The sequence below is a fragment of the Syngnathoides biaculeatus genome, chromosome 19, assembly GCF_019802595.1.
Source record: "Syngnathoides biaculeatus isolate LvHL_M chromosome 19, ASM1980259v1, whole genome shotgun sequence".
NCBI classification, from domain to species: domain Eukaryota; kingdom Metazoa; phylum Chordata; class Actinopteri; order Syngnathiformes; family Syngnathidae; genus Syngnathoides; species Syngnathoides biaculeatus.
In genome coordinates, this window is record NC_084658.1 from 1,082,566 (window position 1) to 1,097,713 (window position 15,148).

General features: G+C 43.6%; 1 protein-coding gene across 8 annotated transcripts in view; it reads left to right on the forward strand.

Moving 5' to 3' along the window:
• Window positions 1-15,148, forward strand: part of dcaf11 (ddb1 and cul4 associated factor 11) — a 130,745-nt gene that overhangs the window by 5,401 nt on the left and 110,196 nt on the right. For 7 of the 8 annotated variants that reach the window (XR_009792798.1, XR_009792799.1, XR_009792797.1 and 4 more), the window contains 2 exons: window positions 10,475-10,602; window positions 10,679-10,797. Coding sequence is in view for 5 of the 8 variants with exons in the window: in XM_061805765.1 (XP_061661749.1) it covers window positions 10,475-10,602; window positions 10,679-10,797 (247 nt within the window). In the remaining 3 variants the exon portion in view is untranslated. Of the gene's footprint in view, window positions 1-7,980; window positions 10,364-10,474; window positions 10,603-10,678; window positions 10,798-15,148 lie in introns of those variants that run through there. The other variant, XM_061805763.1, reaches the window with a different exon arrangement.

Genomic DNA, 15,148 nt, shown 5'->3' on the forward strand with positions numbered 1-15,148 from the left:
TTTGTCGACTCTAAGAGAATGGCAATATGAGCGACTTTCCTTCCATTTTTGGGTCCAGGTCAAACTCCTATCACTTCTACTGTAAGGAAGAATCAGGATTTGCAAGCAACCATTTTAATGAAGCCATAGTGATACCTTGACTTATGAGTGTACCCATTGGTGAGCCAAATATGGCACGACAAGCAAGTTTAGATACGCCCCGTTTGAGTGAAGTGACAAAAAAACAACAGATGGATCCAGAATTTTCTAATTAATTTTAAAATATGGTGAATTTTTATGCACATTCAAGAACATTATAAAAAATTTTATTGTAAAGGGCCCCACTATATTAATCAAACATGACTGGATAAGGCGATAGTGACGACACGTGCTCAATCTGTGGACCACAATGTGCAACGAGTAGTGATATTGCAAATGGCTCTAGCGTTGATCATGTAAGGATTAGGCCATATCATTTCAAACAAACATGAGCAAATAGGCTTACTGAAAGAGATTTTCCTTTGGAAGAGGAATATGCAGTGATGGACTGAAAATTAACATAAGGGAATAAGTGACACAGAAAGTCTGCAATTGGTGCCCATGTGATATGATTGCATAAAAATGTTAGTTTTGCAATAATTCATTCATTATCTGCAGACGTGATTTTTATGCATTATAGGCGGAATTCCGTCTTTTTAAGTTGTGTGGTTAAAAAAAAATCTGTTTTTCTGCAATATTCTGACCGTAAACCCGTGCCAGAATCCACACTCGTTCATTTTCCGATCCGACTTTTGCAAGCGAGGTGGAAAATTTGATACACGGCTGCATGCTTGTTGTACATGAGACAGTTTACGAGTCCATTTGCAGTCACTGTTATTTAACGGGGCACGATTGCGCCCGCACACCATCACACTCACAAATTTGTGCAGTCGAGCACGAAAAATCACATGTGTAAAATTTGTCACGAGTAGAAATCCATAGATATTGAAAGACGTCGCTTATTTTGTGTACATTCTCAGCACACATTAAAACCGATCCAGCGCAGTGAACCACTGCCTGACGTCTTTTTTTTTTTCTTTAAACACAGAAGCACACTGTCTGCTGCTCAGCCTACTTCTACTTCCTGGTTTACCTGACACCGCCCCCCCCCTGTGGCTCTTAAAGGGGTACACTCAGAATTACAAACACTGTCCACGTCTAGTGCTTGAGTTAACATCACAGTCTGGACAACGTACATCAAAGAGACTTAGACTGCTGCTTATGTTTACTCTCGATAATAATGGTAAGAGTAAAAAACAGTGCAGGGATATCATTGTGGGTTAAAAAAAAAAAAAATTAAGCAAAGTTGGAAGCGACCTTTCAAATTTATAGTTCATAGTTGGCTTGGTTTGGTCAGCAATGTATTTTTTTGCTTGTTGACATTTTCATTGTATTTTTGGAAAAACACAAAATTGTTCTTAAAAATGTTCTGATGGAATGTAAATGGTGTAATCTGAATCTTTGAATGAGCCATGTAACTTCAATGGATTACACTGATCTGACCAGTGCATACGTCTGATGTTGCTCACAGTGGTCAAAGGGAGTGCTCATGGGCTTAGTGTGTCTGCTCAGACACGAGGTGAGAGTTCAGAACCAATTACTTGTAAAAATGTCTATTATTTACTATTAACGAAACATGACAATAATAATTGTTGTCAAATTCATGCTTCAGTCATTTACAAAAACAATAAATTAAAAAGTTTTTGAATGAATAGGATATATACATTAAGAATGCATGCTTGCATGCTTGATGCAAATCTGAATTCAATTTAGTTTCACTTCTAATATTTTCCTTAGTTGAATTTGTATTTGAATTTTTAATTTTTTGGGGTTAAGGCATGCACCTAAAAAATGAATGATCATATTGTGTACATTTTGAAAACAGAATAGCATTTATTTATAGATGTACTAGATATATTTCATTCATAAAACAATTTATAAAATGTGCACGTTAAGATTGGTGATCATCCTTTGATAATGCTTGCAGCCCCCACACTCCCAGCTATTTTTCAGTCTTTTTTCATTCAGTCAAATCACATGCCTGTTATCTATCTAGCACTAAGGAGAGCTGAAAACCTTCAGAAAAAAACATAGAAGGAAAGTGCATGTAAGATCACGCTTCTTTTCAGATTTGCCAAGACTCTCTTTGCAAAGGAGAGCAGCTGAAATCTCTCTGTGACGAAAGCCATCCTGGAAGAACACCTGAAAAATTCCTGCATAGATGACCGCTGTCATGAAGAAGTTATTTTCCCACCGGATATGCCATCAATCGATCCACCAGAGCACGAGCTGGACATCAATCCACCCAGGTGGGGTGAGGTAACCCACATTCTGCGTAGAGCAAGAGCTGCATCAGCTTCTGGTCCCAATGGAGTTCCATACAGGCTCTACAAAAACACCATATGTTGTGCGATTCCTCTGGAAGCTGATGAGGGTCGTGTGGCAGAAGAGGGAGATACCAACTGCCTGGCGTAGAGCTAGAGGAATTCTTATCCCAAAGGATGAGGACTCATCAGAGAGATTGGGCAGTTCCAACAGATCAGCCTCCTCAATGTTGAAGGGAAAAATTTCTTCAGCGTGCTTGCTCACAGAATACCTGCGAGGTAACAACCTGATTGAGACGTCAATTCAGAAAGCAGGAATACCTGGCTTCTCTGGATGCATAGAACACACTAGCATCATCTGGCATCAGATCCAAGTTGCCAAAAAAGAGGGAAGATATCGTCATGTGGCGTTCCTGGACCTAGCAAATGCCTTTGGCGCAGTACCTCATAATCTTCTTTGGACATGCGCTTGACTATTTCAGATCCCAGCGGCACTTAACAGCCTTGGTTAGAGCCTACTTCAAGGATATCCAGCTTTGTATTACAACAGCAGGGTACACCACTGCATGGCACCACCTGGAAGTGGTAATCATGGCTGGGTGCACCATCTTCCAGGTGCTATTCACCACCGAGGTCATCCTCCGAGCTTCTCGCTGGGTGGTTAGTGGGCAGTGAATAAGACCTGGGATGAGGCTCCCTCCAGTTAGAACCTACATGGATGACTTCACCACACTAAACACAACCAAGGCCTGCACTGCACGAGTGCTAAAAAAGCTCCAGGAAAACATCGGGCTGGCTCGCATGAATATCAAGCAGAGTAAATCTAGAAGCATCTCCATCGTCAAGGGAAAACTTTCAAATCACCGCTTTCACATTGGTGAGGAACCAATTCCAACTGTCTCCGAGAAGCCTGTGAAGAGCTTGGGCCGGTGGTACAATGCCTCCCTTAAGGACAAAGAGCAAGTAGAGGTGGCCAGTGGCTTGGAAAGAATCGACAGAACCCTGGGAAGTTGAAGCTTTGGTGCTTGCAGTATGGGTTACTTCCTTGACTCCTTTGGGCACTAACCCTATATGAGATTGCACTCTCAAAGGTAGAAAAGCTGGAGAGACTGATCAGCTCGTTTGTGAAGAAGTGGCTTGGCCTTCCCAGGTGCCTCAGCAACATTGGGCTCTACGGTAAAGGAATTTTATACCTGCCCATTTACAGCCTGGCAGAGGGGTACAAGTGCTCCAAAGTAAGACTGGAAATGAAACTACTGGATTCCAGCGATCCCCTGGTAGCCCAGGCTGCCCCCATTCTGGTCACTTGGAGGAAGTTGACACCGCTGGCTGTAACTGAACAGGCACAGGCAGCACTCAGACACAAGGATCATCGTTGGCTGAGTGCAGGAGGGGAGGAGTGGCCTTGGGCTCGGGGCCAGTAAACCAGTATGGATCAAGGCCACTTGCTGAACAGCGCAAGCTGGTGGTCCAGGAGGTACGTCGAGAAGAGGAAGCACAAAGGTGCGCCCAATCTGTGTCGCAGGCCAAACAAGGACAGCAGTTGCCCTGGGAAGGAGTGGAAGCAAGGAGGATCACCTGGAAAGAGTTTTGGGAGATGGTGGCATTCAGGGCAAGCTTATCATCACGCTGTGTATGACGTCTTGCCTTCTCCCATGAACCTAAACCAGTGGTATGCCAAAAATCCCAAGTGCCTGTTATGGCCAAATCCTGCCACACTGATGCACATCCTAGTCGGTTTACTGAAGGCCGTTACACCTGACAGCACAACCAAGTGCTGAAGGTTTTCGCTGCTGTTCTTGAGGACCAGTAGATGAGGATGAATGCCCTCCCACCCTTGTCAGCCAACTGGCAAACAAGGCTGTTCGGGAGAGGGAGAGTCAAACCGGCCACACCAACAAGCCACCAGACAACAGACAGCTGGGCAGTGCACAAGACTGGAAGCTGTTGGCAGACCTGGACAACAAACTCTGCTTTCCATCTGAGGTTGTAGCTACCACCCTACGACCAGATCTAGTGGTTTGGTCTGCCTCTCTCAAGCTACATCATCGAGCTCACAGTGCCCTGGGAGGGGGCAGTCAAGGAGGCGTATGAGCGGAAGCGGCTGAGGTATGCAGGACTTCCAGCCAAAGTGCAACAGCAAGGCTGGAGAGCAGAGGTATGTCCAGTGGAAGTTGCCTGCAGAGGGTTTCTAGCCTTCTCAACATCCAGGCTCCTCAGAGAGTTGGGAGTCCAAGGGAAGGCCCATCGGCAGGCAGTCAGAGATCTGTCCAAGGCGGTGGAAAAGATAAGCCAGTGGCTGTGGATAAAGAGGAAACACCCCAACTGGGCCTTCAGGAGAATTGATTCCACCTAGGGGGTGAACCTGGGACGCTGGCATTCACTGCTGAACCCTCTCAAGAGTGTTGTGGGCCTATCAGCGAAACACTTGATGCTGGAAGGAAGCCCACTTGATAACCTGTAGGGTGCCATCACTTATTTGAACATCCCACAGAGCCTCATGGGAGCCAAAATATGCATGAATAGAGGGATATTAACATCTAGTCCTACGTACATAATACATCATAGAGCTGAGTGTAGGTTACTGTATGAACACTTTTGTTGTGAGTTTTAATGGTATTTACCTTGTGAGGTAATCATAATCAGTCACATGCTCCTTCCACCCCTGAGAGACCTGTCACCCATGATTGCAGCGATTGTCTCCTCAAACAGGGTGAAGCCCTTTGTGCGCACGTTCCCCTGCCTGTTTTGGCCACACTTTAACAGTCGGCAGCTGATCACTTATTTTTTAGTTCAGCGTGTGTGCACTGTTATGACCCCACAGGATAGACAGTCGCACAGACAGTTTCTCATTCACTCCTCTTTTCCTGTTAACGCCAAAGGACAGCGTACAATTTTTTTTTTTTTGCACAACACTTTGAGGAGCATCTCAACTTCACATTCAGTTTTTTTTCCTGAATTACCTTGCAATTTTTTTTTCTGATCATGCAGGGATTGTGATCACAGCTGCTTTCATTTGAATATAATGTGCATATTAAATGTGGGCCTGGGAGGAGACAGCTACTCTAACATGCTCAATTCTTCGTTGATTCGGATGCACAAAGTAAATGTGCTTGGATTCATGCATCTGGATATTTTTGTGCTGCAGTTTTCTGAATTTGAACATATAGCATGTTTCAGTAGGAGTATTTGTAAAGTATTTGTACATGAGATCCCTGGTTTGCAAGATGTCTAGTTGTTCATCCTCGACTTCATGAGGATCGTGGGACTGCTGGAGCACATCCCAGCTATCTTCGGCTAGGAGGCAGGGTGCACCCTGAACTGGTTGCAAGCTAATCGCAGGCCACATCTAAACAAACAAGCACTCACAATCAATACCCAACTCTCCAATTCTTCTTCTTTTCCTTTTGGCTTGTCCCGTTAGGAGTCGCCACACTTTTTTTCCATGTAAGCCTATCTCTTGCATCTTCCAGTACATTCTTAGCCACCTTCTTCTTTTCCTTTCGCCTTGCTCTGTGAGGGGTCGCCACAGTGTGTCATCATTTTCCATCTTAGCCTATCTCCTGCATCTTCCTCTCTTAACACCAACTGCCCTTATGTCTTCCCTCACCGAATCCATCAGTCTTCTCTTTAGTTTGCGTCTTTTGTATGGCAGCTCCATTTTCAGCACCCTTCCACCAAAACACTCATTCTCTCGGTTCTGGATGTCGAAACAATCAAAGTTTTCTCTTGAACCTTGTCTCCAAAAGATTCAACTTTTGCCCTTTTTCTAATGAGCTCATTTCTAATCCTATCCAACCTGCTCACTCCAAGAGAGAACTTCAACATCTTCATTTCCGCTAGCTCCAGTTTTGCTTCCTTTTGTCTTTTCAGTGCCACCGTCTCTAATCCGTACATCATGGCTGACCTCGCCACTGTTTTATAAACTTTGCCCTTCGTCCTATCAAAGTTTCTTCTGTCGCATAATACACCAGACACCTTCTGCCAGCTGTTCCAACTTGCTTGGACCCGTTTTTTCACTTTCTTACCACAGTCACCATTGCTCTGGATTGTTGATCCCAAGGTTTTGAAGTCATCCACCCTCACTATTTCCTCTCCCTGTAGCCTCACTCTTTACCCTCCATCCTTCGCATTCACACACATATATTCTGTTTTACTTCGGTGAATCTTCATTTCTCTATTTTCCAGTGCATGGCTCCATCTTTCAAATTGTTCCTCCACGAACTCTCTGCTTTCACTGCAGATTACAATGTCATCTGCAAACCTCATGGTCCAAGGAGATTCCAGTCTAATCCCTTCTGTCTATGGATTACCACAGCAAACAGAAAGGGGCTCAGAGCTGATCCCTGATGCAGTCCCATCTCCACCTTAAATTATTCTGTTATACCTACGGCAAACCTCACTACTGTTCTGCTGCTCTGCAAATCACCTTTGTTCTTAAAAATGAGAATAAGTACACTTTTCTTCCATTCTTTAGGCATCTTCATCTTCATTGTGTGGCTCATCAACTTTATTCCTCTTTAGTTCCCACAGCTCTGCACATCGCATTTGTTCTTGAAAATGGGAACTAGCACACCTCCATTCTTCAGGTTTCTTCTCATGCACTAGTATTCTGTTGAATAAGTTGGTCAAAAACTCCACAGTCACCTCTTCAAATTGCTTGCCTACCTCCAGAGGTATGTCATCAGGACTAACTGCCTTTCAATTTCTCATCCTCTTTGCTGCCTTTCTATATTCCCCCTTACAAATCATTTCGACTTCACACTTGCCTCTTCTACTCTTCCTTTTCTCATTTTCTTCATTCATCAACTTCTCAAAGTATTCTCTTCATTGATTTAGCACACTACTGGCACCAGTCAACACATTTCTATCTCTATCCTTAATCACACTTAGCTTCCTTCCCATCTCCATTCCACTGTCCATCCTGTAGAGATCATATTCTCCTTCTTTCATGTCGAACCTAGTGTACATGCCTCTTATTTAGCCTTCACCATCTCTCCCTTTGCCATAAGTCACATCTCAATGTATTCCTTCCACCTCTCCTCACTGCTCTGTGTCCTACTTCTTCTTCGCTCATATCTTTCCTTCTATGACTTCCTGTATTTTTGGATTCCACCGCCAAGTCACCTTCTCCCGTTTCCAACCAGAACACTCACCAGGTATTTTCCTGCCTGTCTCTCTGATCACCTTGGCTGTAGTACTCCAGTCTTCTGTGAGCTCCTCCTGTCCATCGAAAGCCTGTCTCACCTCTTTCTGAAAGGACGGACAACATTCTTCTTTTCTCAGCTTCAACCACATGATTCTCTGCTCTACCTCTGTCTACTTAATCTTCCTCGCCACCACCACAGTCATCCTACACATCACCATCCTATGCTGTCGAGCTACACTCTCCCCTACCACGTGTTCCATGTATATTTAGAAGAATGAAATCCCCTTGGTCAAACCAGCAAAATCTAACAAAACACTTTTATTGCATTAAGACTATTTAGTTCCACACAATATTTAAGAGAACACAAGACATCTCAGATGAATGCATATTAACTAATCCAAAAGAGAGGTGAATATGGCATCTTAGATCTCATAATATGAGCTAACTAACCAAACAACGTCCAACCAACCACAGTCCGAATGAATGTCCCTCGAGGCAAATGTTATTTTCAGCGATGATGGAGTAATAATGAATCCAGAAATATCCAAAAATGAGTGGCTGAAGGCAGATAATTAGAGTTGTTAATAAAGTCCCCACTTCCAGAACATTCCACGAAGAGAATCTTCCGCTCTGCCGTCTTGGGTCTTGGGTTGAAAACATAGATTTCCCGATGGGACAAAAATTCCACATTTGTCAAAAGTCACGACAAATAGTGCAATTGCAGTTGAGGCTTACGCATTGGGCGACGCCATGAGACCTCGCATAATGAATGCAATGCAATGTTATACATAGCTAAATATAGACACACATAACACACTACAGTCAGTAATCTCCTTCAGATTACATTGTCTGCACAAAATGTAATCCACCTGCGTGCTTCAACCCCCGCTCTTGTAGCTGACCCTATGTTCCTGCCTCATCTGGAAAAATGTGTTCACTACTGCCATTTCCATCCTTTTTGCAAATTCATCTCCCTTCTCTCCCTCAAAGTTCCTTTCCTGGATGATGTACTTTCCCATCACTTCTTCATTGCCCATGTTTCCTTCACCAAGATGGCCATTCCAATCTGCGCAAATCACAACTGTCTCTGTCTCTGGATTCTCAGAACTACTTCATCGAATTCGTTTCAGAATTTCTCTTTCAACTCTCAGTCACATCCTACCAGTGGGGCATCTCCGCTAATCATATTACTGGAGACATAACCCCCTCAATTTGGAGGTTCAGGCTCATCACCTGATCTGATCCTCTTTTCAGCTCCAATACATTCTTAGCCAGATTCTTCTTTTCCTTTCGGGTTGCTCTGTGAGGAGTCGCCACAGTGTGTCATCATTTTCCATCTTAGCCTATCTCCTGCATCTTCCTCTCTAACCCTAACTGCCCTCATATCTTCCCTCACAACATCCATCAAACTTCTCTTTGGTCTTCCTCTCGCTCTTTTGTCTGGTAGTTCCATCCTCAGCACCCTTCTACCAATATACTCACTCTTTCGCCTCTGGCCATGTCCAAACCATCAAAGTCTGCTCTCTTCACCTTGTCTCCAAAACGTCCAACTTTGGCTGTCCCTCTAATTAGCTAATTTCTAATCCTATCACTCCGAGTGAGAACCTCAACATCTTCATTTATGCCACCTCAAGTTCTGCTTTCTGTTGTTTCTTCAGTGCCATTCGTACATCATGGCTGGCCTCACTACTGTTTTATAAACTTTGCACTTCATCCTAGCAGAGATGTTTCTGTCACATAACACACCAGAAACCTCCACCAGCTGTTCCAACCTGCTTGGACCCATTTCTTCACTTCCTTACCACACTCACCATTGCTCTGGATTGTTGACCCGAAATAATTGAAGTCATCAACCCTAGCTATCTCTTCTCCCTGGACCCTCACTCTTCCCCCTCCACCCCCCTCATTCATGCACAAATATACAGTTTTACTTAGGCTAAGATTCATTCCTGTCCTTTCCAGTGCCTGTCTCCATTTTTCTAATTGTTCCTCCACCTGCTCCCTGGTTTCACTGCTATCACAATATCATCTGCAAACATCATGGTCCAAGGGGATTCCAGTCAAACCTCATCTGTCAGCCCATCCATTACCACTGCAAACAGGAAGGGGCTTAGATCTGATACCTGATGTAGTCCCACCTGCACCTTCAATTCTTCTCTCACACCTACGGCACACCTCACCATTGTTCTGCTGCATCATACATGTTCTGTATTATTCTAACATACTTCTGCGCCGCACCAGACTTACGCATGCAGTACCACAGTTTCTCTCTTGGTACGCTGTCGTAGGCTTTCTCTAGATCCACAAAGACACAATGTAGCTTCTTCTGACCCTCTTTGTACTTTCACTCTCAATTTCAAATTTCTCATCATTCAATCCAATCTGATACTCTTTTCACCTCCAAGACATTCTTAGCCAGCTCTTCCTTTAAAATAATCCCTACTCCATTTCTCTTCTCATCTACTCTGGTAGAATAATTGAAACCCTTCCCCTAAACTTCTAGCTTTACTAACTTTCCACTTGCTCTCTTGGATGAACAATACTGTATATCAACATTTCTCCTAATGATCATGTCAACTAACTCCTGAGATTTTCCTGTCATTCTCCCAACATTTAAAGTTTGTTTGGCAAAGTTTTAAGACCGATACCCTTCATGACGTAACCCTCTTCATTTATCTGGGTTTGGGACCCGCCTACAGGTAGTACTGGCTTGTGACCTCCATAGGGCTGCATTATCTAAGTCTCCAACTAATGCATGTTTTTGGGATATGGGAGGAAACCAGAGTGCCTGGCGTAAACCCACGCAGGCACAGGGAGATCATGCAAACGCCACACAGCCAGGACGAGGATTTGAACCCCGGTCCTCAGAACTGTGAGGCTAATGCTCTAACCAGTTGCTCCACCTTGCCACCTGACCAGTGACCAACATGGTCAACGGTGTCCATGTCCATATCACAACTTGAAATTGTGTGTGTTTGTGCAGGGGCCAGGTCAGACTGGTCCATGGAAGTGGAGCCACTGGGCTACAGCTGATTCAGTCATACTCAGACTCCGATGAGGACAGTGATGGTGCATGGGAGGGTTGGCTGGGCAACCGCTACAATCCGCCTGGTAAACTCTGATAGAAACAACTGTGAACTTTTCTTCATGACTGCTGGCCTTTCTGAGTCGTGTGTTACCTTGACAGTGGATACCCAGCCTGACACACATGAGGTGGACCGCAGTGAGATCCGAACTCAGATCCTGCTGGCCACTGCTTCATCTAACATGAAAGGCAAAGCAAGTTTCACTTACATGTTAACAGAGGTGAGTCTTGAAGATCAATGCATAAAAGGACTCATGTGAGTCATAATGTAAGTAATAGGGCTGTGTGGTCTAAAATAACATTACTTATTTTCTAAAGAATCTGATTTGCAAACTTAGCTATGTTAAGGAAATGACCCTTGCATTATTCCTCAAAATAGGGATTCCAAATAGATAAAAGCCGGGTGAAAAATAACCGTAATTTCGCGACCATAAGGTGCACCGTATTAAAACGTGCAATTTCAGTATTTAACACATATACAGTGAAGAAAATAAGTATTTGAACACCCTGCTATATTGCAAGTTCTCACACTCAAAAATCATGGAGGGGTCTGAAATTTTCATCGTAGGTGCATTTCCACTGTGAGAGAGAGAGAGTCTAAAAAGAAAAATCCAGAAATCACAATGATATTTTTTTAATGATTTATTTGTGCGATACAATTGCAAATAAGTATTTGAACACCTGAGAAAACCAATGTTGATATTTGGTACAGTAGCCTTTGTTTTCAATTACAGAGGTCAAATGTTTCTTGTAGTTGTTCATCAGGTTTGCGCACACTGCAGGAGGGATTTTGGCCCACTTCTCCACGCAGATCTTCTCTAAATCAGACAGGTTTCTGGGCAGTCGCTGAGAAACACGGCGTTTCAGCTCCCTCCTAAGATTTTCGAGTGGGTTTAGGTCGGGAGACTGGCTAGGCCAAGCCAGAACCTCAGTATGCTTCTTACGGAGCCACTCCTTGGTTTTCCTGGCTGCTTGCTTCAGGTCATTCAAGTCAGGTCAAGTTGAAAGACCCAGCCACGACCCATCTTCGATGCCCTGACTGAGGGAAAGAGGTTGTTCCTCAAATATCACAATACATGGGCGCGGTCATCCTCTCCTAAATACTGGCAGTCTTCGTGTCCCATGTGCAGAAAAACACCCTCAAAGCATGATGTTCTTGGGATGGAACTCATCATTCTTCTTCTTCCAAACACAGTTGATGGAATTCTGACCAAAAAGTTCAATTTTGGTCTCATCTGACCACAAAACTTTCTCCCATTACTCCTGTATCATCCCAAATAGTCATTGGCGTGTGCTGGTTTAAGCAGGGGAACCTTCCGTGCCATGCATGATTTCAAACCATGACGTCTTTGTGTATTACCAACAGTCACCTTGGAAACAGTGTCCTAGCTCTTTTCAGGTCATTGACCAAGTCCTGTCATGTAGTCCTGGGCTGATTCCTCACCTTTTCTAAGGATCATTGAGACCCCACGAGGTGATATCTTGCATGGGGCTCCAATCCGATTGAGATTGACCGTCATGTTTAGCTTCTTCCATTTTCTAATGATTGCTCCAACAGTGTACCTTTTTTCACCAAGCTGCTTGGCAATTTTTCCGTAGCCCTTTCCAGCTGTGTGGAGTTGTACAATTTTGTCTCTGGTGTCTTTGGACAGCTCTTTGGTCTTGGCCATGTTACAAGTTTGAGTCTTACTGATTGTATGGTGTGGACACGTGTCTATATGCAGGTAACGAACTCACACAGGTGCATCTGATTCAGGATAATATATGGAGTGGAGGTGGACTTCTAAAGGCAGACTAACAGGTCTTTGAGGGTCAGAATTCTAGCTGATCGACAGGTGTTCAAATACTTATTTGCAGCTGTATCACACAAATAAATCGTGACAAAATCATACATAGTGATTCCTGGATTTTTCTTTTTAAGTGAGATGATCTCTTTCACAGTAGACATGCAACTACGATGAAAATTTCAGACCCCTCCATGATTTTTAAGTGGGAGAACTTGTAATATAGCAGGGTGTTCAAATACTTATTTTCTTCACTGTACAAGGCGCACACTATTATGTGGTGCAGGGATGATGGAGCTCACGAGACAGTGAGGCACAATTGTAGCTTTATTTTTGTCAGCAGAAGAAAAAGCTTCCCATACCAAAATCAAGACACCAGAGCAAACAGAACAGCACAACAAGCAGATAACAAAACAACCAAAACGATGAGCGAAGAAATAATTGCCACAAAACATGAACTTAAAATCGTATTTACAAACATTTAGCCCCACTAAGCATATAGCTATGAAGCGACACTACCTTAAAATACACGGTAGCTTAAATGCATGCTATTTAAAAAAGCACCGGGAGAAAAACTGAGTTTGTTTGAACTTTATTAAAGTAATTAACAATGTAGACAGTGAGATTGGTTGTGTTTTATTGAAGTATTTCACAATGTAGCAATACAATATAGCTATAGAGCCACACTATCTTGAAACATATGGTAACATGCATGCACGCTTTTGAGTACATTTTCTGGGCCTTTTAACCTCATGAGGGTCGCAGGAGTGCTGGAGCCAATCCCAGCTGTCATCGGGCAGGGTATATCCTGAACGCGGTTGCCAGCCAATCGCAGGGCACATGGAGACAGACAAAAGTTGCACTCTCAATCACACCTCGTGGATATTTAGAGTCACATACATTGTGCCTTGTGAAGCCCCCTTGAACTTTTAAACCTTTTGCCACATTTCAGGCTTCAAACATAAAGATATACCCATCCATATACATCCATCCATTTCTTTGCCACTTATCCTTATAAGGGTTGCGGGGGGTGCTGGAGCCTATCCCAGCTGTCAACGGGCAGGAGGCGGGGTATACACTGAACTGGTTGCCAGCCAATCCCAGTGTACATTGAGACAAACAGACACACTTACAATCACACCTCGGGGCAATTTAGATTGTCCAATTAATGTTGCATGTTTTTTGAATGTGGGAGGAAACCTGAATGCCCGGAGGAAACCCACGCAAGCGCGGGGAGAACATCCCAACTCCACACAGGTGGGTCCGTGATTGAACCCGGGACCTTAGAACTGAGAGGCCAACACTTTACAAACTGTACCAACTCATCCACTATGCCGCCCATAAAGATGTACGATTCAAATTTTTGGTCAATAATCAACAAGTGGAACACAATCGTTAAGTGGAAAGAAATTTATTGGATATTTTAAACTTAAAAAAAAAAAAAACCCTGAAAAATGGGGCGTGCAATATCATTCGGCACCCTCGCATTAATACTTTGTAGCGGCACCTTTTGCTGCAGTTACAGCTGTAAGTCGCTTGGGGTAGGTCTCTTTATAGGTCAGTTTTGTCATTTTAAGGCATTACAAATCATTTTCGCTGGGTGGCCTATATTTTTTGCAGCTCTTTATAAGGTTTCCCCTCTCTTTTCAAACTTCCAATCAAGGTACGCTGTTCTTCTGAACAATGTGTTGGATGAACCATTTTCCTCAGTCTTTCAAGGAGAAATGCATGTTCAACAGGTGCTGGGTTCATCCTTAAATATGGGCCACATGCTTCACAATTGTTTTTCACAAAATTGATGACCTCACTGATTTGGCCCCTTTACTTTCAGTTCAGCAAACTTACTCCAGAAGTTCAGTGACTCTCTTAATGACCCAATGTTGACTGATGATGATAAATAGAATCTACCCGTGTGTAATCAAGTCTCTGTATAAATGCACCTACTCTGCGATAGTCTCAGGGTTCTGTTTAAATTGTAGAGAGCATCATGAAGACCAAGGAACACACCAGGCAGGTCCGAAATAATGTTGTGAAGTTTAAAACCGGATTTGGATACAAAAAGTTTTCCCAAGTTTTAAACACCTCAAGGAGCACTGTGCAAGCAATCATAATGAAATGGAAGGAGTATTAGACCACTGCAAATTTACCAAGACCCGGCTGTCCCTCTAAACTTTCACCTAGAACAAGGAGAAGACTGATCAGAGATGCAGCCAAGAGGCCCATGATCACTCTGGATGAACTGCAGAGATCTACAGCTGAGGTGGGAGAGTCTGTCCAGAGGACATCAATCAGACGTACACTGCACAAATCTGGCCTTTATGGAAGAATGTCCAGAACAAAAGCCATTTCTCAAAGATATCCATAAAAAGTCTTGTTTAAACTTTGCCACAACCCACCTGGAGACACACCAAACATGTGGAAAAAGGTGCTGTGGTCAGATGAAACCAAACAAGCTGGTGGTGGCAGCCTCATGGTTTGGGCCTGCCTTTCTTCAGCGGTGACAGGGAAGATGGTTAAAATTGATGGGAAGATGAATGGAGCCAAATACAGGACCATTCTGGAAGAAAACTTGTTGGAGTCTGCAAAAGCCTTGAGACTGGGACGGAGATTAATGTTCCAACAGAACAATGATCCAAAACATAAAGCCAAATCTACAGTGGAATGTTTCGCAAATAAACATATCTAGGTGTTAGAATGGCCAAGTCAGATTCCAGACCTGAATCCAATCGTGAATTTGTGGGCAGAGCTGAAGACTGCTGTTCACAAACGTTCTCCATCCAACCTCACT